Below are 25665 nucleotides of genomic sequence, written 5' to 3'. Positions count from 1 at the left end.
AATATTCATTTTGATAACATTTATTCTCCCCCCTAGCGACAAGGGAAGGAGATTCCAACGATCTAAATCTTTTTTTAAGCAATTTAAAAGTGGAGGGAAATTGGCGTCATAAAGATCTTTAAACTTTCGGGTTATCCAAATACCTAAATATTTAAATTTGTGAGTGCATATTTTAACTTGCAGGGACTGGATTGTAGTGAGCTGGTAATTAGGGTCAATACACATAAGCTCACTTTTCTGCACATTGATTTTATATCCTGAGATCTTGCCAAAGGAATTTAACAAATCAAACATCTTTGGCAAACAGGTCATGGGGTCAGTCATATATACTAACATGTCATCAGCATATAACGACACTTTATGCTCAGCCCCTCCTCTCATTATGCCCTTGATATCAGCGCTGTTACGCAGTGCTATAGCTAGCGGTTCTATTGTTAGGGCGAATAGCAGGGGTGACAAGGGACAGCCCTGTCTAGTGCCACGCTGTAGATCAAAAAAAGCAGACAAGTTGTTATTAGTCCGAACAGCTGCCATAGGTAGAGAATAAAGTGTCTCAATCCAGTGTATAAATTTTGGTCCAAAACCAAAGCATTTCAATGTATAAAACAGGTAATCCCACTCCACCCTATCAAAGGCTTTTTCTGCATCTAGGGATATTAATACCTCTTTGCCTTTGGGTGGAGTGGGATCATAAAGAATATTAATTAACCTACGTATATTAGAAGATATTTGTCTATGTTTAATAAATCCTGTCTGATCATCTGAGATCAATGAGGGAAGTACTTTTTCCAGTCGTAGAGCTAGCATTTTTGAAAGTATTTTACTGTCAACATTTAACAGAGAAATGGGACGATATGCGATGGAATCAATTTGCTCCATTTGTGCAGCCCTCTGCCGGCCTTACAAAGAATACAGGCTTAAGATAACGTCCTCATTGCTTCACTTTTCCAACTCTTTTATACATTTTTTAGATTCATCTATTTAATCCTCGCCTAACAAACAAGCTGTATGTGTTTTTGATTTACTTTTTTTTAATTTTACCTTTGCATAAAAGCGTGCAAAGCCAAAGTTCCTGCTTGCATTGAAGGAGTTTCCAGGTGAACAGCACAAAGAGTCAAGATATTACATATTAATACACCTGAATGAGATCAAGGATAATGTGATACCACCTTGAGATTTGTGATTTACATTTAAAAGGAAAGGGTCTTATTTTATTAAAGTCAAAATATAGTACTCATATGCACTCATGCGTCTTGATAGATTCCATACTGCCTTTAAAGACTTCCCATCCATTCTGATGCCAGAACCGGAGCACAAAAACACTGTATATGAACAATCCACTGTAGGTATCGACTACTGTCTTGTAGCTGAGCAGTTTTTGGTTTCCACTGATTGGTTTCTGAGCTGCAGTAGAGGTGTAGTAACACACAAAGGGATTGTTCCGTCCCTAAAAACAATATAACTTTGTAAAACATGCACTAGCCTGTGGATTTTGTTCCTGCAGTAGATCTATTTACGGTCAGTATGGACAGGAGGAAGTAAAAATGTTAACCTATAGTCAGTCGCATAGTTAATAAATACTGAAAAAGCATTGACATTATAGGAATACTCAATCAAATGTGTCCCTTGTCTGAATGTCTTATAACAATACATATGAGAATTACATTAAATACATTTAAAGAAATTCATTTTTCACTTATTTTCCGAACAAACCGAAATAAATGTCCTCTTGCAGGCAGCGACAGCTTGCCTTTGCCTCCGGTGTTGTTCTCCATAAATCTACTGCTGCATTACCGGTGCTGGTTAACATGCATATTCATGGCTCTACATTAAATTGGCCTGTCGAAGCACGCGTTGATGGTGCTCATGCAGAATTTAAGACACTGTCATCTCGTGCCGGGCAGAGCTGAAAGCTGCCACGTAGAGACCTACTTCATATTTTTAGTGACGACACCGGCAACATTCCTGTCAGCTTAATGACAGCGTGCTCGTCCAAAAAAAACGGGTTTTCAAAGGAGAGATAAACACTTGCAGAACATGTTATAGAAAATCTTTTGTTTCTGTCGACTGCTGCTCGAATTATGAAGCTGGCACCTTTGGCAAATTTCGTCTTGATTTAACGTTTTAGTATATTTTCTGGCCTTTTTTTTTTTTACAAATGCACTTCAATACATGTGGGAGGCGAGCGGGGATGAAAAGACATGTAATTGTAGGCTGATTGTGGCCATTCTATAAATACCATTTTCTCTTTAAGCAACTCCCTACTTCCTCTTACTGGGTAAATATATTATTAACCTTTCATATGTTTTGGCTTGTGTGGTATGTTGTTGATGTGGAAGCCTATAATTGTACCAACAAACAAAAGACTACAGATTTTCCTGTTGCTTATTTTATTTTATTTAATCTATATGTTGTTTCTCCTTTTAACTGCAATGACATACTGTACACAAAAAGAAGCAAAGGGAAAGGAGGGAGAAGGAGAAAATCTCCCTCCTCCTCCTCTTTGTGAAAGGAGAGAGCAGCGGGGAGAGGAGGAATGAGGGAGAGGGGGGAGGGTAAACACACCCAGACAGAGCCATGTCTGACATCCCCGCTCACTGAAAGAAGGAAGGACTGATACAAAGCCAGTGCGGCCACGCAGAAGAGAAGCAGGGGAAGGAGGGAGGGAGGGAAGAGGGAATAAATGCAAAATAGACCGGCAGAGAAAAAAGGGTGAAAAAGATGCACAAGAGCCGCATCAGTTCTTGTCCACAAGGAACAAAAAACATTGTGTCCGTGAATGGGAGCTGGTGAGCTCAACCACAAGGCGAGTGCTATGAGAAACCAGGCAGACTGCAGTCGCTGGTGTTGCTGAGCACCAGTCCTCTCTCCCTCTGTGTCTCCCTGTGTCTCTCTGGCAGCCTTGGTATGATTTGAGGGAAGGGTTTGGGGCTTTTGATTAGGATTTGGAGCTTTATGTTTTAGGAATATGCTGCCGGAGAGGATTTGAACGTGCTGTTATTTCTGATTGAACACAGTGTGCGACGTGGAGACTCCTCTGGTTGCTGCTTTCAGGGCTGCTCCCCTCCCTGCTGCCTCTGGCTGTGTTTGGGCTATGGTCCTGACTGAGAAGCAGGGCATCACCCATCTGTGGGGCTCCGACTGCATGGGAGGTTAAGCCAGTAAAAACCAGCATGGGAGCCAAACAGATGAAATGGTAAGAGCCGCTCTTTAAATTATTGTTATTTTAAAATTGTGTGAAACCATGCTGCTATTTTTGTCGACAATGCATGAGAGCAACGTACAAGGCCTACATTTAAAAGACTGTGCACGGTTTAAACACCTGATCAACGTGTGTATGACAGTGTTAGTCCTAGCAGTGCATTTCATCCTGGCGACGTGACTTTGAAAACAAACTGTGCAGGTTATTGTTCGCTGTTTACAGTGCAGTAGGTGTGGGTGTGTCCCTGTATGTCTCTGTGTGAGCTGTGCTGCTATTGCCTAGCAACCGCTATGTAACTGCCATTCCTGCTCTACTATTTAAAGATTCAGATTAACGTTAAAAGAAATTTTAAGTGATATTAGGTACTGCATTTAGAGTCCTACTTGTTAAGTATCATCAGCTAAATGTATTGTGTTAAAATCAGGATTATTTTGTTTTATATATGGCATTAATTCACCAATAATCTTTAATATTGTAGGAGGTAATTTTGATTACTTAATTTGTTATACAATATTTCAATCCGCTCATTAATAAACTGGGTATTAGGCCACATCAATGAGGCCACGTGAAACATCTGAAGTGGGATGAGAAGATAAATGTGAAGAAAAGACTCAGACTTAGACTTGGATAGGCTTTAATCATCCACAAGGGAAATTGCTGGGTCACAGTAGCTCAGTTGCACATAAGAACATCTTGCTCTTAAGAACCACGACTAAAAGGAAACATAAAATAACATTAAAATAAAACAAAAATACAAATACAAATAAAATCAAGTAAAATCTACTGAAATAAAAATAGTATAAGCAAAATATGTACATAATTAGCATATGAACAAATGTACAAGAAATAGTCTATAGTCTGGTGTAGTGGATGAGATGGATTGTCCATGATGGAGAGCAGTTTGTCCAGCGTCCTCCTGTCCCTCACTGAGACAAACGTCTCCAACTCACTGCCAATAACGTGACCAACCTTTCGGATCAATTAGTTATGTCCTCCTTATGTGCTTTTTGATAGAGCCTACCACAGCAAAGTACGAGGCATTTGCAATAATGGACTGGTAGAAAACCTCCAGCAAAGTACTGCATACGTTAAAAGACCTCAGCTTCCTCAGGAAGTAGACTTGAGGCTCAAGTCTAGTCTCAGGCCCTTCTTGCACACAGCATCACTGTTGTCCCTCCAGTCCAAGCTTTGGGGGATTTGGTCCCCCAGGGGATCTTTTTAAAGGCAATATTAAAAAGCAGGAACTGACTGTATACAAACATGTGACATCACCTTTTGGATATCAAGAACAATTCTGAAGCCACGTGTGGTGACACTGGACGCCGCCATCTTGACAGTGTTTCACTCCTGGCTTGTTCAACACTGGACAAAGAGGAGGAGTGTTGCAGCCTGATAAGTCACCCACCTGTCACTCAAACCAGTAATTTTAACACCTCTCAGGTTATCTTCAGGGGGCCATTTGAGAAACTTCAGTTGTTTGGCTTCATTTGTCAGCCCCTATGGTTGCAAGCTTAGCCTCCTCTAATCTAATCAGTATTTGTTTATTTTACCTGGTGATACTACATTTTAAGGCCACGTCCACACGTACGAAAACGATCTTTTCCCTCTCCGTTTTCGAGGGCATCGTTTCAAGAAATATCCGCGTCCACACAGATCCGTTTCAGCACGACCGAAAACGCTACTTCATATTCCAGGCCTATAGGTGGCGCTGTTTCAGTTTCAGAAATTCACCAAAAAACGGAGAGGAAGAGGCGGAGCATGCGCACAAATCTTGAGCGCTGTTTACAAATCGCCTTCTTTGCTCAGCGTGGTGGCACAGGAGCATGATATTTTGCCCTAGTAACCCTAATAGGCTCAATATCTTCTCCAGCAGGAAAACTAGCATGTAGTCCGCCATTGTAGTTGATGTTGTTATGAGACGTCTTGCGGGAGGTGGAAGGCTGCTCGGGGGTGTGGCAATGACATCATCGTTTTCTCCGTTTCTGTCTGTCCACACAGAAACGCAAGAGTTGCGTTTGCGAATTTCTCCACCCTGGGACCCATTTTCAGAAAAGTGCGTTTTAGGGCTATGCGTTTACAGGATACGTGTGGACGATCGGCCAAAACGATGCAAAACTTCTGCGTTTCTGCGTTTTTGCGTTTCCGTGTGGACGGCCCCTAAATGAGCAGGCTGAGAGGGATTTGGCTAGACACTTTTTTCTTTAAAAAATACTCATAAGCAAAATGTTTAGGCGTGTTGGTTGTAATGGAAAGGTTGAATTTAAAACCAGTTCCCGTTAGTGTAAGATAATAAAAAGTACAACACAGTAAAAATGAAATGATAAATAAAATATCTCAAAATGGCTTTTTAATAAAATACTGGAATAAATTTACTCAGTAACTTTCCACCACTGCTCATCAGATGATGTTAATCTGTTGCACTGAAGCTCATCTTGTGCAAATCCCAGAGCTTAATCTTTGGCTTAACCCATGTGTTTCAAATCTGTTTGTGTTCTGTTGGTGCAACAGATCAGCAGCGATCTAAAATGAATTTGTCAGACTTTATTGAACCGCTCGCAGAGACAATGATAGAGGGGATCCCGATAATGTCATCCTCTACAATGGCAAGATTAGTAGGAGGTCCCACTTTTTTTCTTTTTTTTTGTCCTGTTTGTAAAACCACTTAGGGATAATTACAGCAGCCTCTGTTAAGATCCTCAATTCAGTTCATGTTTTTCTTTTTTTTTCGATTTGACCTAGTAGTGTGACTCTTTATGAAACGCTAGGAGGATGTTTCTCAGCATGTAGCTAATTTTCAAGTGACTAAACTCTCCTTAATGTTTTCTTGCCTGTGAAACATTTTCTCCATCAGCCTCAGCTGTACTTCGCATATACACAGATCAGCCACAACATTAAAACCACTGACAGGAGAAGTAAATGACCATCTTGTGACAATACAATGTTCTGCTGGGAAACCTGGATGGATGTTACTTAGACATGTAACACCCACCTAGATCAGACCAGGGACCCCCACCCCATAACAATGACACTCCTTGATGGCAGCAGCCATCCCCAGCAGGATGCAGCCTGACACAGACACACACACAAAAAAAAGTTTTAGGAACAAGTAAAAAAAAAAACATGAAGAACAGCACAAGGTGTTGACCTGGCCTCCAAATTCACTAGATCCCAAACTGATCAAGTATCTGTGGGATGATCCACAGATGCCCCTCCCCTCAACCCATAGGACCCAAAGCCCCCCCCCCCACTAACAACATTCTGTTGCCAGACACCACAGGACACCCTCAGAAGACCCATGTCTATTCTCCGATGAGTCACAACTGTTTTGGAGGCACAAGAGTGACCTACACAATATTAGGAAGGTGGTCATAATGTTATGCCTGATCGGTGTAGTTTTTCTTTTAACAAATGTTAACATGCTAGCCCCCTAAACTAAGATGGTGAAAACAGTAAACAGTATACATTTCTAACATCGTCACGTGTTGGATCTGACATTGTCATCTTTAGCATTTAGCTTAAAACTGTTCATCTCTGTGATTTTCAGACTTGTATGCTTGAGTTAAGCGGTGTGAACTCATAAGTAAGACATGACACAAGTGTTTAATGTCTTTTGTGATATTAACTTTTGTTGAATAATGCTATTAGATGAGCAGAAAACCTAAGGCGTGCTACACATGTGTTGAAAGAACATGTTTATCTGTGCAAATAAAATCCCTCTGGACATTCTTTTGGTTTATAAACACAGTTTTGTCCCACTGTTAAGTCCACAGTCATTTTTTCTGTTCAGCCTCGGGAGCAGGGTGATAAATTGTGATGCTTTTCTGTGGCTTTCGCTAACGCAGAGTTCAGAGCTGCCTGTGCAGTCTCAGGCTTGTTTTCACACGCAGAAACAGAGGGGAATCGAAGGAATCCCGTCCAAAGGAACCATGCATAATGTTATAGGCCACAGGTCACAGTAGCTGTATTTCTTTTCCACAAACACAGCAGAGTGAAGATGACAGCTGGCCTGAACCTCGGGCTTCTGAAGATGCTCTCAGAAAACACAAAACCCACATTCATCCAGCTGCAAGAACCCCGGCTATTCATCAGCCACACGAACATTATGTTTTAAAATGATGGCCGAAGGGGGAGCAAAATATGTAAAGAATTTCCTGTGGGAACACGACAGGGTCGCGTGCATTCCTGCTCCCAATGTGTATTTTTTTTTAACAAGTTTCAGACCTGTTCAGTCGTGCTTTCTAATTTTATTTGTAAAATAGCCTGTAATGCTCTGTATTCCTGTGGGCAGTGTGTTCAAAAATCTATTTAGTTTAAAATGTTTAGCCCAGATGGACTTAATTCATGTTTTTATTCTCTTTAGGGAGTTATTAAAGTGTATATCTCCATTTTATGTAGCTAGGTTTATTTATTGCTGTTCATTTGGCAGGATACAAACACATTAATTCATGCCTGTGCCCACCATCTGTTTCAGCCTCAGCTCAGCCAGCCCTGCTCACTCCCCCAAAGAGGAGTATGTTATCACCCAGTCCACTGACACCCCTAAAGAAGAAACGGTCCGCGATCAGTCTGAGAACCAGGGGGAACCTCAGGATGACAAATCTGAGCCGACAGAGAGGAAATCTGTCACAGGTTGGTTGGCTGCACATCAACTCTTGTAGAGTCGTGTTTGCAATGTAATGAAAAGCAAAAAAAAAAAAAAGAACCCCACCGCCTCATCTCCCCTGTCCCTCCCTTCCTTTCAGAGGAGGTGACTCTCTGTGGATTGTGTCCCTCCCTCGGGCATGATGGGCTGGAGGAAGAGAAGTCTTGGGAGGAGCAGCTGGACGCCCACCAGGAGCAGCTGGAGAAGGAGATGCAGGAGGCCAGGAGGATGGTGTTCCGCCTACAGGTAACTCCTAAAAACAAACCGCACCGCTGCTTCTAAAACATAGACAGAAGGCACACAGACTATAGATGCATCAGAGGAGGAAGAGTGGTTTTAGTTTCAGGCTTCTGATTCTCTGCCCACATCCCTGCTTGTCTCTACACTAATGGTTTTGTTGAAACAGTTTGGCTTAAATCCTTGTAAAAGTATTAATTTTTGACAGTTTTCCTTGACTTGAGTTAGACAGAGCTGGGAAGTTATCCCCAGATAATCTCACCATACCTCGATTTGTTCACTTTAATGTCATTCTGTTTCAAACAAGCTGCTCGTCTGTTATCTATGAATAGTAAGATTAAAGACACAGAAAAGTAGCTCCTAATGCCGCCAGTATGTTTGGCTTGCAGAGGTTTAAGATACTCCAAGCACCGAGCAAGATAGAGAAATCGCAGTGTCCAGTATTTTGGTAGTAAATCAGTGAATTTACTATAAGATGTACGCCATCTTTACAGTAAAATACTTAACGTGTACGTGGTGGATGATGATGATGAAGCAGAGGATATACAAAGTTTAATGATTAAGAAGATGAAATCAAAATATGTACTAAAGCTTTTCTCCTTTTGAACTTTATTCTGAATTTGTTTAGACTATCGAACAATAAACTTATTGTGAAAGAATGAATAATTACATATTCGAACATATTTGAACGATGCAGTGGAGCGAACCTTAAGATAAAGAAAGAAAAGTGTGACAATTTCTATTTTGTATGGGATGTTTTCTCGTGTTCAGCTGCAGTCGGTGGTGCAGCTACACCCAAGTCAACGCGCTGCAGAAATTAAACATGGATCTGTTTGTCGACTGTTTCTTTTCCTAATTACATGCATACTTCCAACCAGTCTGTGTGTACTCCTAGATTTCAATCTAATTCAGTTCAGCTCACTGCCTTTAGTAGCTGCAACGCTAAACTTGTTGTGCAGCCGTGTATAAAAATACAGAATAACCAATATTTAGCAATAACAAACACAGTAATACATCGGGCGTATGTGCTGTTTACTTTACTATGACTGCTTATAGGCCTTCATACTGTGTGACTATACTGTATGTGTTCTTTTTTTGTCCTCAGGCTTTGCTTCTCCATGGCTCCCTCCCTGAGGAGGACCAGGACGGGTCCGTGAGCTTCGGAGATAACCGGGCTAACGCCGAGCAGCAGCTGGTACAGTGCCCTCTCTCTGCTAACTTGAGAAAACAACACTTGCTCGCCACTCTGTGTGAAGTGTCCGTGTCAGCCCTTCTGTTGTGATGCTGTTTGCAGCCGTCGCTCGTCTCGAGACTAGCCGCCGTAGAGCGCAAATGAATCTCTCTGATCTGCTAGCTCGCTGTCATACGGGTCCATTGCCTCCTCATGCGTCCTGACATCTTTCCATTCTCTAATTACCCCGCTCCTGTCCTCTCCCTTTGAAGGTTCTAATCCGCAGTCGTCTGGACCAAAGCATGGAGGAGACGCTTGATCTGAAGGTACAGCGAGTAAATGTGATGAGGTTTAATACAGATGAGTGTCCTTAACGGGGCCCCTTTTCTCTAATGTCTCTGTTTATTTGTGTGTATCTCAGAGGGAACTCCTGAGGCACAAACAGGAGACGCGTCACATCCAGGCCATCAAGGTAAACCTCAAACTTTTATTGTCAATTTAAATGTATTATTTGAATGATATAATTCAATCTTTTCTACTTCTGCACCCTCCCATACTGACGAGTCTGCAGTTTTCATTACACACATTATGCATTTTCATTACTCTACAAAGATGGAAGATTTTTATAAATTCATGAACGCTATCGATGAGGCAGGCAGGTGCCCTTTATCTATATTCACGTCTTCTCTGGACATTTCTTTGATCTGCCCCTGTTTCTCATTAGGATGCTCTGCAGCAGCGCCTGGCAGTGCAGGAGGACGCCGTGCTGCAGCTGAAGCAGGAACTACTGAGGTGCAACATGGCCAAAGATCAGCTGGAAGGGGAAAACGTGAGACAAGCGATAATTTCCTCTTGACACGATAAAATATTTGACCCGCTTGACTCGTGGATGCGGGTTCCTGTGATAGAAATCCTGGCGCTCGTACATCACGTTGATATATCTCCTTGCAGGCAGACCTCAAACGCAAGATGAGTGAAAGGAACAAATTACTCAGTGAATATGAGGTATCGTCTTTTATTATTTACACGTCAGTGTATTCTTTAGCCGCGCACGTGCTAACAAAGGCTTATGCCATCCATCTCTCTTGTCACAATAGCAGCAACTCGGGAGGAAGGACAGAATCCTGCAGCAGCAGCAACAAAGGCTTGATGAAGCGCAGCATAAAACACATGAAGTCAGCCTTGGACGGGTAAGCAGCGCAGCCTGTTTCAAGTACAATAGCTCCACAGTATACTGTACGTTTGGAGGTAAATCATCTGTATAATAATAGTAATATTTATTCACCATTTAAAAGCACCCTGGCTAAATAATGTACACATTACTTCTCCTCTTGTTAATACATTCATTGAAAAATCATCTGTGCATTAAAGCAAACAATAATAAAGAATAAAAGCTTCTTAATACAATCCAGCACTGTAGTCTTTATGAACCATTCCTCAGAGCAGACTACATTTGGTGGGGTCTATTTTCTGCAGCAGATTAATACACATTTCATGCACCAGTGAGCATTACGTGCAGCAGGACTGTGTGTGTGAGATCAACTCAAAATGAACCACAGCGCTACGATAATGTAATAATAAAAAAAAGAGACATGTCACAGAATTCAATAGCGTGACTTACTGATGCGTTTTTAATAGTTTTTTGGACAACAATGAAGCCCTTATTCAGAAGAGTAAGCGTCTCTGCTCCAGCTGCACGGCTCTGGTTTTGTGTTGTTTTTTTAGTTTTGTTTTCTGATAATAAGATAATTTAATCCTTTAGAAGATTAGTCTCACCCAGATTTGTTTATGTATATTGTTCCTGCTTGACAGTCATTCAGGAGTGAAAGCGGTGGCTACAGTAACTCGGTGGCTTCGACGTCTCCTCCGGCGTTTCAACACAATGCGCCAGTATGTGCCTTTTTGTGTTTAATCAATACTTTCAATTACGGTTTGTTGTGTTGATTTTGACGGCTTGGAAGAGTGGGAGCATGTTTTGTTTCTGGCAGGAAGAGAAAAAGAAATTAAAAAAAGACTATCAGATATAAATTAAAAATTATGAGATACTATATGAAATTTACTGGGTATTAGGTTGAAATTTAACAGCTAAGCCACATTTTTGTAAGATTATTATTTGAAAGTAGTATAAACAGATCGAAAAACTGAATATTGGTTGTTAATTATTGAAGACACTAACGCTGAAAGTCACACTTTAAATTCCTGGATAAGCTCATATACAACTATCCTTTGCTCTGTTTTTACAGGGCGAAGAGCTGCAGCTCGTCAGGGAAGCGCTGCGCAGTTTGAGGGATGGTTTTTCGGGCCACGACCCCCAACATCACACCCTGGACACTCTGGAGCAGGGAGTGGCCAGCCTCATGGACCGGCTGCACTCTTCGGACACCCAGCGCAGACAGGAGAGAGGGGTACACACTCTGCTATTCACCACATTCAGAGGAAATTCAAAAAGTAGTAGCATGTCTGTCACCTGATGAATTGATGACTCAACAACAAATGACAATTTACCATGAGCAATTGGCTCTTCTTCCAGGAGGAATTTAAATCACCAGGACGCAGAGCCAACTCAACAGACCGCGACTCCTGGCCGCCAAGCTCGAGTGAGACAAACAAAAACCTTGTTTTGTTTAGGATTTGTCATCCTCTGACACATCGAAACTCTTGACTGTTAAATCAAATTGTGCCAACCAGGATGTAAAGGAGAGTGCATTGTTGGCTGTGAGGCTGGAGCCATTTTAGACTCCGGTTGTTAAAAACAATGTTTTTGTGACTATTTCCAGAAATGGCGCACTCGCACAGCAGCCCGGGATTGGACTCTACCGTCTCCACGAAAGTGCTCTACTTCACAGATCGCTCGCTCACACCATTCCTGATTAACATCCCAAAAAGGTAGAAATAAAAACACTTCACGGTGCGTTTAAATTCCAGTCTTACTGTTTTTTTACTATAGCTTGCATGATTAATAAGCGAATGGTGGTTTGAGCTAAAGATAGAGGTCAGAGCTACATCTTTAGTGTCTGTGCTGGGTAAATGTTTACCCTAGAAACGTTAATGCCTATCTGGGAATGTGTGTGCATAGAGCATGACTGTGACGGTGTGCTTACAGGCTGGGTGAGGTGACACTACGAGACTTCAAGGCTGCTGTAGACCGACAGGGCAGTTTCCGATACCACTTCAAGGCCCTTGACCCCGAGTTTGGCACCGTGAAGGAGGAGGTAGGCATGCGAGTATAATTATAGCCCCTATTTCTTTTCACATCACCCTCAGCAGGCCAACGTAAAACAGCAGCTATAGAATAAGATGCGCTAATAATAGCTGCACATGCTCCGCACTTCAAAACACTGTGGGGTGACTTATTTCCATTCCAGAGAATTTGGTAACTGTCTTCACTTTTCTCTCTTTGTACCATACAGTATAGATGTGAGTGTCTCAGATGTGTAAATTCTGGATGCTTGCAGGTGTTTCAGGATGGAGCAGTTGTGCCTGGCTGGGAGGGGAAGATTGTAGCGTGGGTGGAGGAGGACCATGGCGAGCGGAGGTAGAGGCCAAACACCAGAGATCACCACCACAAACCTCAGTTGTTCCCACTGGACCAGGAATCCACTGAAAACACTTCAGTCATAATACAATTAACTAGGACCAACGGAAATTAAACCGCCTCGATACAAAAACATGTTTTTAAAGTGAATGTTTAATATGAAGAATTCGACATTCGGGTACTTTTTTTTTTTTTAATGGAACGCGTATTGGTTAATAACATGTGGGACTGCCATTAAACGGTCAGTACAATGTGATACTTGAACTCTGAATTACAAAAGAATGTTAAGTTTAACGTCGAATAACTCGCTCTAAAAAAAAAAAGCTGTAATCAGTGCAGACAGCCAAAAAGTGTTTACTGACATTTTTCACACGTTCCAGATTGCCAAACAGTGATGTCGTTGTTCTGCATCGATTTTGATGTTTTAATAAACGTAAATTATTGCATGGATCATTTTGTTGTCAATTATTCCCCCCTGCATACAGTGATGACACCGTAGACCAGCTCCTGGCCATTATACACCTCCACTCAGACACCCACACATTAATAAACAAAATCCACAGATTGTCATTAAAGTCAATTAATTTTTTTTTGGAGGGTGGGGGGAGGGAGGGAGGGGGTATGAATTAAATTTGCCAGTGTGCGGATCTGCCCACACGGCACAAAGGGACGCCGTTACATATTTGTTTCACAAAAACATTATGATTTTGGAAATGGATCAATTTACTGGCGAGCTGTTTGTTCAGTTTTGAGACAGAGAGTGGGTCTGTCCAGGGTTTAATGTGCTCTTAGTGTTTTTCCACATTGTATAAAAGGAAGTTTGTTTATTTAGTTTATGTACTTTGAGATGCATTTCTGGCTTCTGTGTAAATGTGTTTTTCCATTAAGGCAAATGGTCACAAAGCATCCACTTTCAATGTAAGCCGTCGCTTCTTCTTATTAAAGACGGCAGATGCGGTGTCTTCATTTACGGTTTTTGGAAACTCCAGGAGCAAATGGTAAACATCCTCCACCTCCAGTAAGACGTCGTCCTGCAAAGAAAAGAATACGCTCGGCTCACTGTAGGGCTCGCTGCGGGCCAATTATGTATTTTTTATGACATCCAGCTATGCACTGACACACATTGGATTCTGTAGTGGTTCATTATAACTGTTCAAGGGAGTGTGGAACCGCTAACCTTAGACATTCGCAGCTGGCACTCTGACATGGAGGAAACCTTTGGCAGCTCAACTGTCAGCTCCAAGCTGCGAGGAGCTCCTGCTGCATCCGCCTTCACCTCAAGTTGGTATTCGGGCCTCTGGGGCTCCACAAAAGTGGTAGAGATGACCTGGATCAAATTCTTCTTTCGGGGCTGTGCATGCCCAGACATAATTTGATCTGCAGAGTCCTCATCTTGTTTCTCTGATCGTAGAGTGGAGATCTGCTGCAGGAGGGAACCTGATGTCTGACCCACTATAACAAGGAGGAATATGGATTATTATAATCTGTGGTGGAAGGTTAAAAATAATACACCAGCAAGAAAGGAAAGCTCCAACATAAAAGGCTTGCAGCAGCCTATCGGGGTAAATGACATATCTCTCTACCTGTGTCTGGTTGTTTGAAGGTGTTGGACCACTTCTGAAATCCAAGCCGGCGGTGCAACTCTTCTGGGCTGCTTTTTGGGCTACATTTCACAACAGTGTACCGCTCAGATAACCTTATCCCATGCTGCTGCTGGGCAAAGCTCATGGCCAACACATAGACCTGGCTAATCTCTGCTTTGACTTCCTCACTGTCCTGCAGCACTGCCGGATTTAATGCCACATCCAGCACGGAGTAACAGCCTGCGGAGGAGAAGTGATGAGTTTTCTCATTTATTTTTCGTGTAACACAAAGGCCAATTCTGTAGCTTGTGACGTACCTTGCTGTTCGTTCGTGCCTGTTTCCAGTTTGCCTGAACACGCAGGCAAAGGCCTGCTGGGATCCTGAGGTGCAGGCACACGTTTCCAGCTGCATATGTTGATGTACAGCAAGCCTCTCTCTGGTTCCTGTTAATGACACAGATGTAATGTCAAAGAGTCTGTCAAAAACACACTATGTAAGATATTTAATATGTGTTGCATAAAAGGTGAATCCAGACCGACTGGGGCCTTTCTGTGTGGAGTTTGCATGTTCTCCCTGTGTCTGCGTGGGTTATCTCCGGGTACTCCGGCTTCCTCCCACTGTCCAAAGACATGCTTGTTAGGTTAATTGGTTCTAATTGATTCTAAATTGGCCGTAGGTGTGAGTGTGAATGGTTGTCTGGTTGTCCCCCCCCCCCGACCCTTCACAGGACAAGCGGTTACAAAAGATGAATGAATGAATGTATAAAAGGTTAGACAGAGCTGAAACTAAGTTAATTTGTCCATTAATTAATCTATCAACAAAAGATTATTGGTAACTACTTTAATGACAAAAACTATGCTTCTCAAAATTAAATAGCTTTTACACAAAATATACACTCAGTGGCCAATTGATTATTTACACCTTGCTAGTACCAGGTTGGGTACCCTTTTGTCTTTAGAACGGCTTTAATTCTTCATGGCATGGATTCGACAAGGTGCTAGAGATATTCCTTGTAGAGTTTTTCCGTATTGACATGACAGCATCACGCAGTTGCTGCAGATCTGTTGGCTGCACATCCATAATGCACAAAATGAGTTACACCACAACTCAAGGCGCTTTATTGGATTGAGATCTAGTGACTGTGGGGGCCGTTTGAGCACAGAGAATTCACTGATATGTTCAAGAAACGAGTTTTATCACTGTGAAATGCCCACGTTATGCTGCCGGAAGTATTCACTGTGATCACAAAGAGATGGACAATACTCAGCGACAGTACTCAGGTCGGCTGTGGCATTTACACTTAAATCACCTTTCTTCTTCCTTCTGATGCGCATCTTGACCATGTCTGGTGGTCGGCTTCATTAGCTGATTACTGTTGTTAATAATTAATCACCCGGCTGGAATGGGAACAAGGTCGTTTTATGTTTATGTGTTGTTGATCAGTTATGCTTGTATTTTGTGAATGTAATGGTTGGAGAGCGGCATGACCTTTAATATTGCAAAGGTCATGCCGAAGCTAGCTACTGTAAATTTCTGCTTATGCTAGCGTTGGCCCATGTGCAAGTGCTTGGGCACTGTAATTAATGACAGTTGATATGGCATTTTTCACGTTTGTTTGTTGATGTACTTATCAAAGTACACTGATGAACTTATGTTTATTACCATAACGGAGGGTCTCCACGGTGCGCATGCTGCTCCTGCTCGTCGTCATATGCTGTCCATTGGGTTTCATCTGGTAGCAGGTCCAAACGCCCACAGGGCATGATCCATCTTGGCAATTCCAGCAGCATTCTCATGGATTTGGTGCAATGGTCAAGTACAGCCTCATTCACTGATGCACTGTTGCTGCAGAACTGTGAGTACCCCCCTATTATCGACCGGTCGAGGAATAACATATGGACTTCCTCTGAGACTGATCCAGTAACCGTTCAATACTCATTTGTTTGTCCACAACAAAGGAAGAAACTGTCACAAACACTCAGTGACATTTTCATGTGTTGAATGAACTCTTTATACTCTAAGACATTTTCATCTTTTGGTGACCTTCTGATTGCTTTGACAATTGTGTTTATTGTGGTATTTTTTGTGGACATTAACCCCAGTGCTCACAAGTTATGGGCTACTTATCTTGAACTAATACTTGGACATTTTTTATATCACCTGGATTTTATGGTACTTTAAAGAACACTATGCACTGAAGATGAATGACACTGATACTCTTAATACTAATAATAATATTGAAATTTGTTGCTAATGTCAGGGTCAGGCAGTGTGAAGATGTGAGGAAGCCAAGAAAATGGAGAAAGGGCCCCTTGTATGAGAAATGGAAGTTTCAAGTATGCAACTTACTTACTCACAAGTTACTCTATTGTGACTATGCAAGATCTGTTTATGGATCCGCATCCTCTCCGATAAGTCACAGCAAGTCTGATAAATGTTAAAATGTTAAAAAGTTATTGCCCCCTAAACCTAATGACTTTGTTGGGTCACCCTTAGCAGCAACAACTGCGATGAAGTGTTTGCGATAACTTGCAATGAGTCTTTTACAGCGCTGTGGAGGAATTTTGGTCCACTTATCTTTGCAGAATTGTTGTAATTCAGCCACACTGGAGGGTTTTCGAACACAAACCGCCTTTTTAAGGTCTTGCCACAGCATCTCAATAGGATTCCGGTCAGGTTTTGACTAGGCCACTAAAAAGTCTTCATTTTTTTTGTATACAGCCATTCAGAGGTGGACTTGCTGGTGTGTTTTGGGTCATTGTCCTGCTGTAGAACCCAAATTCGCTTCAGCTTGAGGTCACGAACAGATGGCCAGACATTCTCCCTCAGGATTTTTTTTGTTGACAGCAAAATTCATGGTTCAAGTCTTCCAGGTCCTGAAGCACCAAAACAGCCCCAGACCATCACACTACCATCACCATATTTTACTGCTGGTATGATGTTCTTTTTCTGAAATAGTGCTACTTTTATGCAGGATGTAACAACATGGAATACGGCAAATGCAAAACAGACATTAGTCTCGCCTGTCTGCTTTGTTGTCTTCATGGATGCTGCTGAGATACTGTATATGCTTTCCCAGAAGCATCACATAAAATACGCAACTCTCTGTCTGTCTCTCACTCTCTCATACTTCACAAGAAATATGACGGTTGTCACCGTTCTACCAATTGGGGAAGGAAAAGCGAACCAGGTTTGGGGGTTTACTTCCCGACTTATTGCATTCATATTACAGGTCACCGGTTATAAGGAGGTCCTACTTTTCACTTTTGCATGTAATATGCCACGACATACGTAAGCAAGTCCCATGTATGTATGGATGTACGCAAGGAAGAATATGTGGGTATCTGTATAGGTCCCCATTTTGCATGCAGGCAAGAACATGTATGTGTGTAAGTCCCCACTGTGTATGTAAGAATGTATAGTTAATCTCCTATTCTGCTTACAAAAAACACTTACTGTCACCTGGCACAAAATACACACATTCCGTCTTCTGCACAGTTTTTCAGTTTTTGACTTGTGTACAAAACGGGGACCAGGGAATACACATATTCTCACTTGCGTACAAAACGGGGACTTGGCAAAATACACAAATTCCTACTTGTGTGCAAAACGGGGACTTGGCGAAAATATACAGATTCACGCTTGTATACAAAAAGGGGGTTTCAAAATACACAGATTCCATCTGGTGTGCAACACGGGGACTTTAAAATATACACAGATTTTGACTTGTGTACAAAACGGGGACTTGGGAAACACATATTCTCACTTGCATACAAAACGGGGACTTGCCAAAAACACACAGATTCCATTCCATTATACAAAACGGGAACTTGGGAAATACACAGATTCTGATTTGTGCACAAAACGGGAACTTGGCGAAAATGCAGATTCCTGCTTGTGTACAAAACGAGAATTTTCAAAATACACAGATTCTGATTTGTGCACAAAACGGGGACTTTGCGAAAATACACACATTCCTGCTTGCATACAAAAACGGGGACCTGGGAATACACAGATTCCTGCTTGTATGGGAAAAAAAAAACGTGTTTTTTCAAAATACACGGATTCTATCTTGTGTACCGACCGGGGACTTGGAGAAAATAAACACATTCTGACTCATACAAAAAGGGGAATTGGCGAAAATACACACGTTCCTGCTTGCATTCAAAAAGGGGGACCTGGGAATACACAGATTCCTGCTTGTATGGGAAAAAAAAGTGTTTTTTCAAAATACACGGATTCTATCTTGTGTACCGACCGGGGACTTGGAGAAAATACACACATTCCTACTTGTGTACAAAACGGGGACTCGGAGAAAATACACATATACTCACTTCAGTACAAAACGGGGACTTTTAGAAAATACACACATTCCTACCTGTGTACAAAACGGGGACTCCGAGAAAATACACATTCTCACTTCAGTACAAAACGGGGACTTTTAGAAAATACACACGTTCCTACCTGTGTACAAAACGGGGACTCAGAGAAAATACACCTATTCTCACTTGCGTACAAAACGGGGGCTTGGCGAAATACACAGATTCCTACTTGTGCGCAAAACGGGTACTTTGCGAAAATACACAGATTCACGCTTGTACACAAAACGGGGACTTGGGAAATAAACACATTCTGACTCATACAAAAAGGGGAATTGGCGAAAATACACACGTTCCTGCTTGCATTCAAAAAGGGGGACCTGGGAATGCACAGATTCCTGCTCAAATACAAAACAGTTTTTTAAAATACATGGATTACATATTGTGTACAAAACGTGGACTTGGAGAAAATGCACATATACTCACTTGAGTACAAAACGGGGACTTTTAGAAAATACACACGTTCCTACTCGCGATCAAAACGGGGACTTGAAAATCACATATTCCTACTTGTATACAAAACGGGGACTTGGAGAAGATACACATATTCTGACTTGCAAACAAAGCAGGGATTGGAGTAAATACACATATTCGTTTTCAAAATACACAGATTCCAACTTGCGTACAAAACGGGGACTTGGAGTATACACAGATTCCTACTTGTGTGCTAAATTTTTTTTGAATACACAGCTTCCTACTTGCGTACAAAACGGGGACTTGGAGAAAATACACGTTCTCCTTTGCATTCAAAACGGAGACCTGGAAATACACAGATTCTGACTTGCTTGCAAAACAGTGGCTTGCAAAAATCAGATTCTTACTCACGAATAAAACGGGGTCCTGGGAATACACACATTCCTATTTGCGCACCAAATGTCCAAAATAAACATATTCCGACTTGCACACATAAATTGGGACTTTGAAGTAACATTTTACTTATAATATTCAATACCATATCAGTAACTTTTAAACATATACTCAAGCTGTAAGGGGACCTGTAGTAAACCTGTAACAAGTAAAAGCAGCACACAGGGCCAACCAGACTATATACGGAGTTGCTCTTTTTTTTTTTTTTTTTACTTTACAAGAGATTAGAAGCAAATACAACTGTGACAAGTGGATGAAAATGTACTCTACTGTTGTGTTCAGAGTCCATATATGGACACGGTTATTGTCAGGAAGGCGGGCAAACCTGGTATGGAAAGACACCGGTATTTCCAGAGAGAAAAGTACTCAAACTTTGACTTTCTCCAGTGATTCTTTTTGACTTAGATACCAGTAGATTCCAAGAACCTAGATTACGTGTTGAAGTAAAGAAATACAGGCTACTGTCTGGCCATGTCTTGTGCCTCACATTTTTGAGGGGAGCTGTGGAGTAGTGTTTAGAATAAAAGTAAACACGGTAACAAAGAAATTACAACAACATACTGAAGGAGTCAGTGTATTCTATTTTGTAAATGCAGAACAACATATGCACAAAGGGTTGCCAACTCCCTCAAAAATAAATAAGGGACACCTCATTGGCAGGGCCAGCCAACCCGATTGCCTTCACCTTCCCGGCGTGGTGAATTCTTTTTTTGTTTTTTTGTGCGTGTGAAACGATTGTTGAACTATTTGACTCGAACCTGAATTGAATTAGATGCATATTTTTGAGTGATATGAACACGTGCAAAACAAATTATTATTCAACAATTCATTTTTCATACAAAATAACAAAATTAACGGAAACCTGTCCTGCTTAACTTAAAACTGTATAAATTAATATAAAACAATAGAAAGCAAAGCATTCCTCTTGTAAAAAATGCGAGTAAAAGTTGTTGCTTTGTTGTCTTCCAGTATCTTCTTCGCAAACAACAGTACCTCAACCAATGACATGAGCGGGATTCCCGCTGTCAACTCATTGGTCACAGAGCAGGAGACTGCCTGGGAATAAGTTTACCGTAAATTTTCACATAAAGCGCCCTGTTGTTCATTCATTCCATTGACATTTTACTCACTATTTTTGATTCTCACGGTAATACGGGAAAAGTGCGTCCCGTTTCAGCTCAATACGGGACGCGTACTTTTGTTTCTAAATACGGACGATTCTGTTTTTCAAGGGACGGTTGGCATCCCTCTTGATATGGACAACTACTGAACTTTTACTGAACTTTTTTTTTTGAAAGTAGAGAGAGATATTTTATCTTGTTAGCCAACCTTCGTGCTTGAAAGAAATATGACTCATTGTCTCATTGGGAGAAAGCCCCAGCATGGTCAGGTATGCATACAAATATGTGGGGGCCATACAAACTACTGAGTACCATTTTATTTTGCTGCAATGAAATTTCAGCCAAATGGACAAGCCTGACACATTATTTTTTCCACTTTCCACAGGTGTTGAAAAGGGAAATAAGGTCCACCTATGTGGTTCTTAGGGTGGCATACACTTTTCAGATTCAAGATTGCTCCTAATTATGCCAATTTATTTTTAGGTCACTGGGAAGAGCAATACATATACAATCGATCCAGTAACAAATTCTGTGACAAGATAGTATTTTGGGGACGCTTTATCGATGACATCCTCTTTGTTTGGTCTGGGAATGAGGAAGAACTTTTGCAGTTTCATGAGTACATCAATACAACTAACCCAAATATAAAACTGTCAATTGAACATTCAAAAACATCTATTAACTTCTTGGACTTGACTATCTCCATAGATGACAATAATCTCTTGCACACAACAATAAATAGGAAAAACACAGATAGAAACACTTTATCGAGGGCTGACAGCTTCCATCCAAGGAGTCTGAAAGACAACATTCCTTTTGGACAATTTCAGCATCTTAGACGCATCTGCAACAATGACTCTGATTTCGAAATGCAGGCTCAAAATATGAAATTAAGGTTCAGGGCTAGGGGCTACTCACCAATGACAATAGAAAAGGCAATAATAAAAGCACGCTCTACAACACGCTCTGACCTACTAAAGAAGAAAAAGAGGAGGAAAGACATGGCTAAAAACAACTTCAGACCTGTCTTTGTTACCCAATATAGTAGAAATGCCTCTGAAATGAAACAAATAATTAAGTCCAATTGGGGGTTAATTCAGAGCGATCCTATTCTGAAAGACGTTTTTCCTGAGCCGCCTATGACTGTGTTCAAGAAGGCACCATCCATAAGGGACAAACTTGTAAGAAGTTACCTTCCAGGTCCTAAACAAAAAACATGGCTAGAAAAAGGATTGTGGGGGACCTATAGGTGTGGTTCTTGCAGTCATAGAGAGCCGAAGTCCCGCCCCTCTACTTCCGGGTTATGGGACCTATCTTTCGAAAAAATATGAACGGCAGTCTATGGAGAGATCATAATTATTTTTTGGTCCCGTTCGAATTGTGGCATGAATTTCACATATGATGTGTGTGAATTTAAAAGATAATTTTTCACGTCAAGAGATAAATTATTTGACGTAAATAAGCTGAACAACATTAGGTTTTGTATGAGATCGCTTAGTGAACTACATCTCTCGCCTCGAACAATGTACGTAACTAGATAACTATGACTGTCTCCTTGTTGAGCTTTACCAGGACGGAGGCAGAAGCATCAAACAAGGTGAAAATCATATAAATCGGGTCATGTCGAGAGCTGTAGTTACACCAAGGGAGTTTTGGTCGGTTCTGTACGCGCCAGCATGCGGGACTTGTAGTTCGTTTAATTACGTATTTTCCATAGCGTTTTACTTAACTATCTTGCGACAAACTGTGACATTCTTGACATGTAAAATCATTTTTTATTCTGAAAAACAACATATGTATAATCCAAGGCACAAGTCGATCGGGACCAGAAAATAATTTATCTTTCGCCATAGACTGCCGTTCATATTTTTTCGAAAGATAGGTCCCATAACCCGGAAGTAGAGGGGGCGGGACTTCGGCTCTCTATTGTGAGGGTGTCATTCAAAGCAAGACTTTTTGTGATCTGAGAACGCAGAGAGAATTTAAGACCAATGGTTTTATTAACTGCAACTCTGAATATGTGGTTTACCGCCTACAATGCCCATGTGGGTGTTTCTATGTGGGCAGAACTAAAAGAAAATTAAAAGAGCGGTTTTATGAACACAAATACGCAATCCGAGTCAACAACGAAGATTACCCTATGGCCAAACTCTATAAAGAAATACACCATAGTGACCCATTATCTTTGAGAATTCAGGGCATTTAAATTATTAAAAAAATCAATACGTGGAGGTGACATTTTAAAACAGTTATTGCAACGTGAAACCTTTTGGATATGGAGTTTTAAAGCAATGGATTATCCAGGACTAAATGAGGAGATAGATTATAGACCTTTCCTGTGATTTTGTAATGCTGTTTTTTTCCTGTGACTACTCACTTTTTATATGTAAATGTTTATGTATTGTATATGTATATGTGCATGCATGTGTATGCATGAATATATGCATGCTATCTGTTGCCTGTGTCTCTGTTTATTATTGTGACCAACAGCTTTAATGCTGAGAACCGTGTGAGAGGTGTGTCCTAGCAATTACCTGCAGACCTTCAACACTGATTGTCAGCACCTGTGCGTTCGCTTCTACCTGTGTGTCTTTGCCCTTATAAGATCAGTTTTCTATCTGCTTCACTATGCCCTGAAGAAGGCCTCATGCCGCTACGCGTGGGCATTTTAAAGTTGTCCAGTTAGGACATGTCATTTTTTTAATAAAGACATTTTAATTAAGGAGTGCCTCGGCTATCAGAGAATTCCTTCTCTACACTGCCTCTGGCATACACTTTATTTATTCATTCATTCACTCATATTCTGTGACCGCTTGTCCTGTTAAGGGGGGGGGGGGATTGATCCTATCCCAGCTGTCATCAGGCAGGTGAGGTACACCCTGGACAGGTCGCCAGTCTATCGCAGGGCTAACACAGAGAGACAGACAACCATTCACACTCACATGCACATCTATGTCCAATTTAGAATGACCAATTAACCGAATGAGCATGTCTTTGGATGGTGGGAGGAAGCTGGAGTGCACATACTTTAATGTAATCAAAATGTGCGAGCTTAAATTACTGTAGTGAGGAAATGTGGGGGGATTGATGATGTGCCTGACAGAACTGATAATTAATGATTTTCACCTGCGTTAGGAGGCGGAGTTATCAGGTGGGAATAAAAGAGCTGATTCAATGGCCGGACGCCGGTGGAGAGAGAGACAAGAGCTGTGTTGTCCGAGGCTGGGGCTGTGGCACTGGGCGGGAGGGTGCTGTTCGCAACTTTTAGTGTTGCCCGCAGCGAAGACAGGTAACTAGGGGAGCTGTTCCTGCGTTAGGAGGGGAGGCTAGGTGCCTCCTTTATGTAGAGAGGGATCGGGGAGTAGAGTGCCGAGGCTGAGCTTCGCTGACAATTGCCCTGACTCCATCGCATTCCACGCCATCACACAGGTTTCTAACAGGCCCGGTTACCTGCTGTCCCTACCGGCTGCAGCTGCAGTGACTGTTGCTGCGGGAGACGCTTCCGGAGTTGTTGGGAGGCTCCATGTTTGTACCCCACGGGGGGGGGGGTCTTTTCGCCGGACCGGGCGAGTTAAGTTATCACACTCTCGTGTTTATTGTCTCTTTGTTGTCTCATCAATTAGTTATTGCCTTTAAGTGTATGTTAAAAAGTTTTAGTGGTTCGACGCCCTGTTGAGGCCTTCCCAGAGACAGCCTGCGGGTTAAGGGGGCTCCCTTCCTCCCCCTATCGGTAAAAGTGGGTTTTGACCTGCCTACAGTTTGGAGTGGTCCTTAAAGTTGCAGTGCATTTTAGTATTGTGTGTCCTTGGGTTGCAGTGTACCGGTTGCTGTGCATTTGATGTGTGTAGTGTAATCCCCTGAGAGTGTTTTCTATTCACTTGCAGTGCTGTGTGTTAATGGGTTGCAGGGTGGCTGCCTGGCCCTTAAAGTTGGTCTCTGTGGGGCTCCTTATTCCAGGGCGTCTAGTCTAGTTTTTATGAATTGCCCTTCTTATAAATAAAGGCTATATTTTTTATTATCTTTGTTTTTGTGTGAGTATTTTCTTGCCTCTGACATCGGACCAGACCGGGTTAACAAAGGTGGTGGCAGCCTAACGCTATCTTTAAACCCTTAAATAGCTAAGTTTATTACATTACTATGGAGGGTTAAAAAATAAATAAAAATAAATAGTCTTACTGGGTCATTACAGCTGAACTTCCTGATTCCCATATGTTGGTCATACACCTGTATGAACTTGACTGGCGCAGCTAAATGGAACGGGGCCATCATAAATGAGACACACGTGTGTTTTCCCAGCGTGGACCGAGCTCCTTCATCGCTGCAGAGTTAAAGCTAAATTAACTAATTAGCGACTATTAAAACCGCTGCCATGGACGTTACTTACCAACATTTCGATGCACAGAGTCGAGTGAAGCCCAGGTGGATCGCTGAACTCGGCTCCCTCCTTCATCTGCTTCTCGATTAGCTTGCGGTAAGCTGCTGGGTCGTTTTGAGAGAGCTCATCCAGCATGGACCAGAACTGGTTGACCTGCTGCAGAACGTCCCGTGTCATGCCAGTGGACGACATATTATTGAGGTGACTGTCTTAGCAAACACACCAACGTTAACTAGCCACCACTGCTAGCTAGCTGCTCGAAACTAACTACAGTATAGAAGAATACTGAAGTTAGAAAACCAACTTGTATATTATGTTTTTAAAATTGTTGCATGATTTAAATATTAAAATGGTACGCGGAAAAGTTACACAAATCTATAACAGACTCGTTAACTGATATCTAATCCGTGTAACTGCCAACGATAGCTTGGCTAATGTTGTCAGTTGCTATGGAAACGGAATAAGCAGCGGCGAGGAGCAGAGCCGCAGCTCAATAATCACACTGGACACGGGTGTTGAAAGAGGCATCATTTTGTATTAAATACATGAAAA

General features: G+C 41.8%; 2 protein-coding genes across 3 annotated transcripts; one reads left to right on the top strand and one right to left on the bottom strand.

Annotated features, from left to right (window-relative positions):
• Positions 1–2631: 2631 nt before the first annotated feature.
• dixdc1a (DIX domain containing 1a) lies at positions 2632–13237 on the top strand. Of its 2 annotated transcripts, XM_084558541.1 has the most exons (16): positions 2632–2905; positions 3018–3196; positions 7674–7831; positions 7945–8090; positions 9187–9276; positions 9525–9578; positions 9674–9724; positions 9977–10081; positions 10204–10257; positions 10350–10442; positions 11065–11142; positions 11496–11657; positions 11783–11849; positions 12030–12138; positions 12356–12464; positions 12708–13237. In XM_084558541.1, the coding sequence occupies exons 2-16, from the start codon at positions 3174–3176 to the stop codon at positions 12789–12791; spliced, it is 1383 nt and encodes a 460-aa protein (XP_084414667.1). In that variant the 5' UTR covers positions 2632–2905; positions 3018–3173; the 3' UTR covers positions 12792–13237. The 2 variants fall into 2 exon arrangements, with proteins under 2 accessions (XP_084414667.1, XP_084414668.1); XM_084558542.1 differs by lacking the exon at positions 11065–11142.
• Positions 13238–13683: 446 nt separating this feature from the next.
• On the bottom strand, positions 13684–25376 carry pih1d2 (PIH1 domain containing 2; the record flags this gene model as incomplete). The annotated part of the gene is made up of 5 exons (XM_084558251.1): positions 25123–25376; positions 14688–14814; positions 14371–14610; positions 13965–14239; positions 13684–13818 (listed from the first exon to the last, which is right to left on the bottom strand). The coding sequence occupies exons 1-5, from the start codon at positions 25303–25305 to the stop codon at positions 13684–13686; spliced, it is 960 nt and encodes a 319-aa protein (XP_084414377.1). The 5' UTR covers positions 25306–25376.
• Positions 25377–25665: the final 289 nt, after the last annotated feature.

The sequence above is a fragment of the Chelon labrosus genome (assembly GCF_963514085.1).
Source record: "Chelon labrosus genome assembly, chromosome: 13".
Taxonomy (NCBI): domain Eukaryota; kingdom Metazoa; phylum Chordata; class Actinopteri; order Mugiliformes; family Mugilidae; genus Chelon; species Chelon labrosus.
This window is presented reverse-complemented; position numbering and strand designations above follow the sequence as displayed.

Coding starts and splice junctions, on each gene's coding strand:
- dixdc1a (XM_084558541.1), top strand. CDS start 3,174: ATGGGAGCCAAACAGATGAAATG. Junction 3,197..7,673: donor GGAGCCAAACAGATGAAATG/GTAAGAGCCGCT, acceptor CATCTGTTTCAG/CCTCAGCTCAGCCAGCCCTG. Junction 10,082..10,203: donor ATCAGCTGGAAGGGGAAAAC/GTGAGACAAGCG, acceptor ATCTCCTTGCAG/GCAGACCTCAAACGCAAGAT.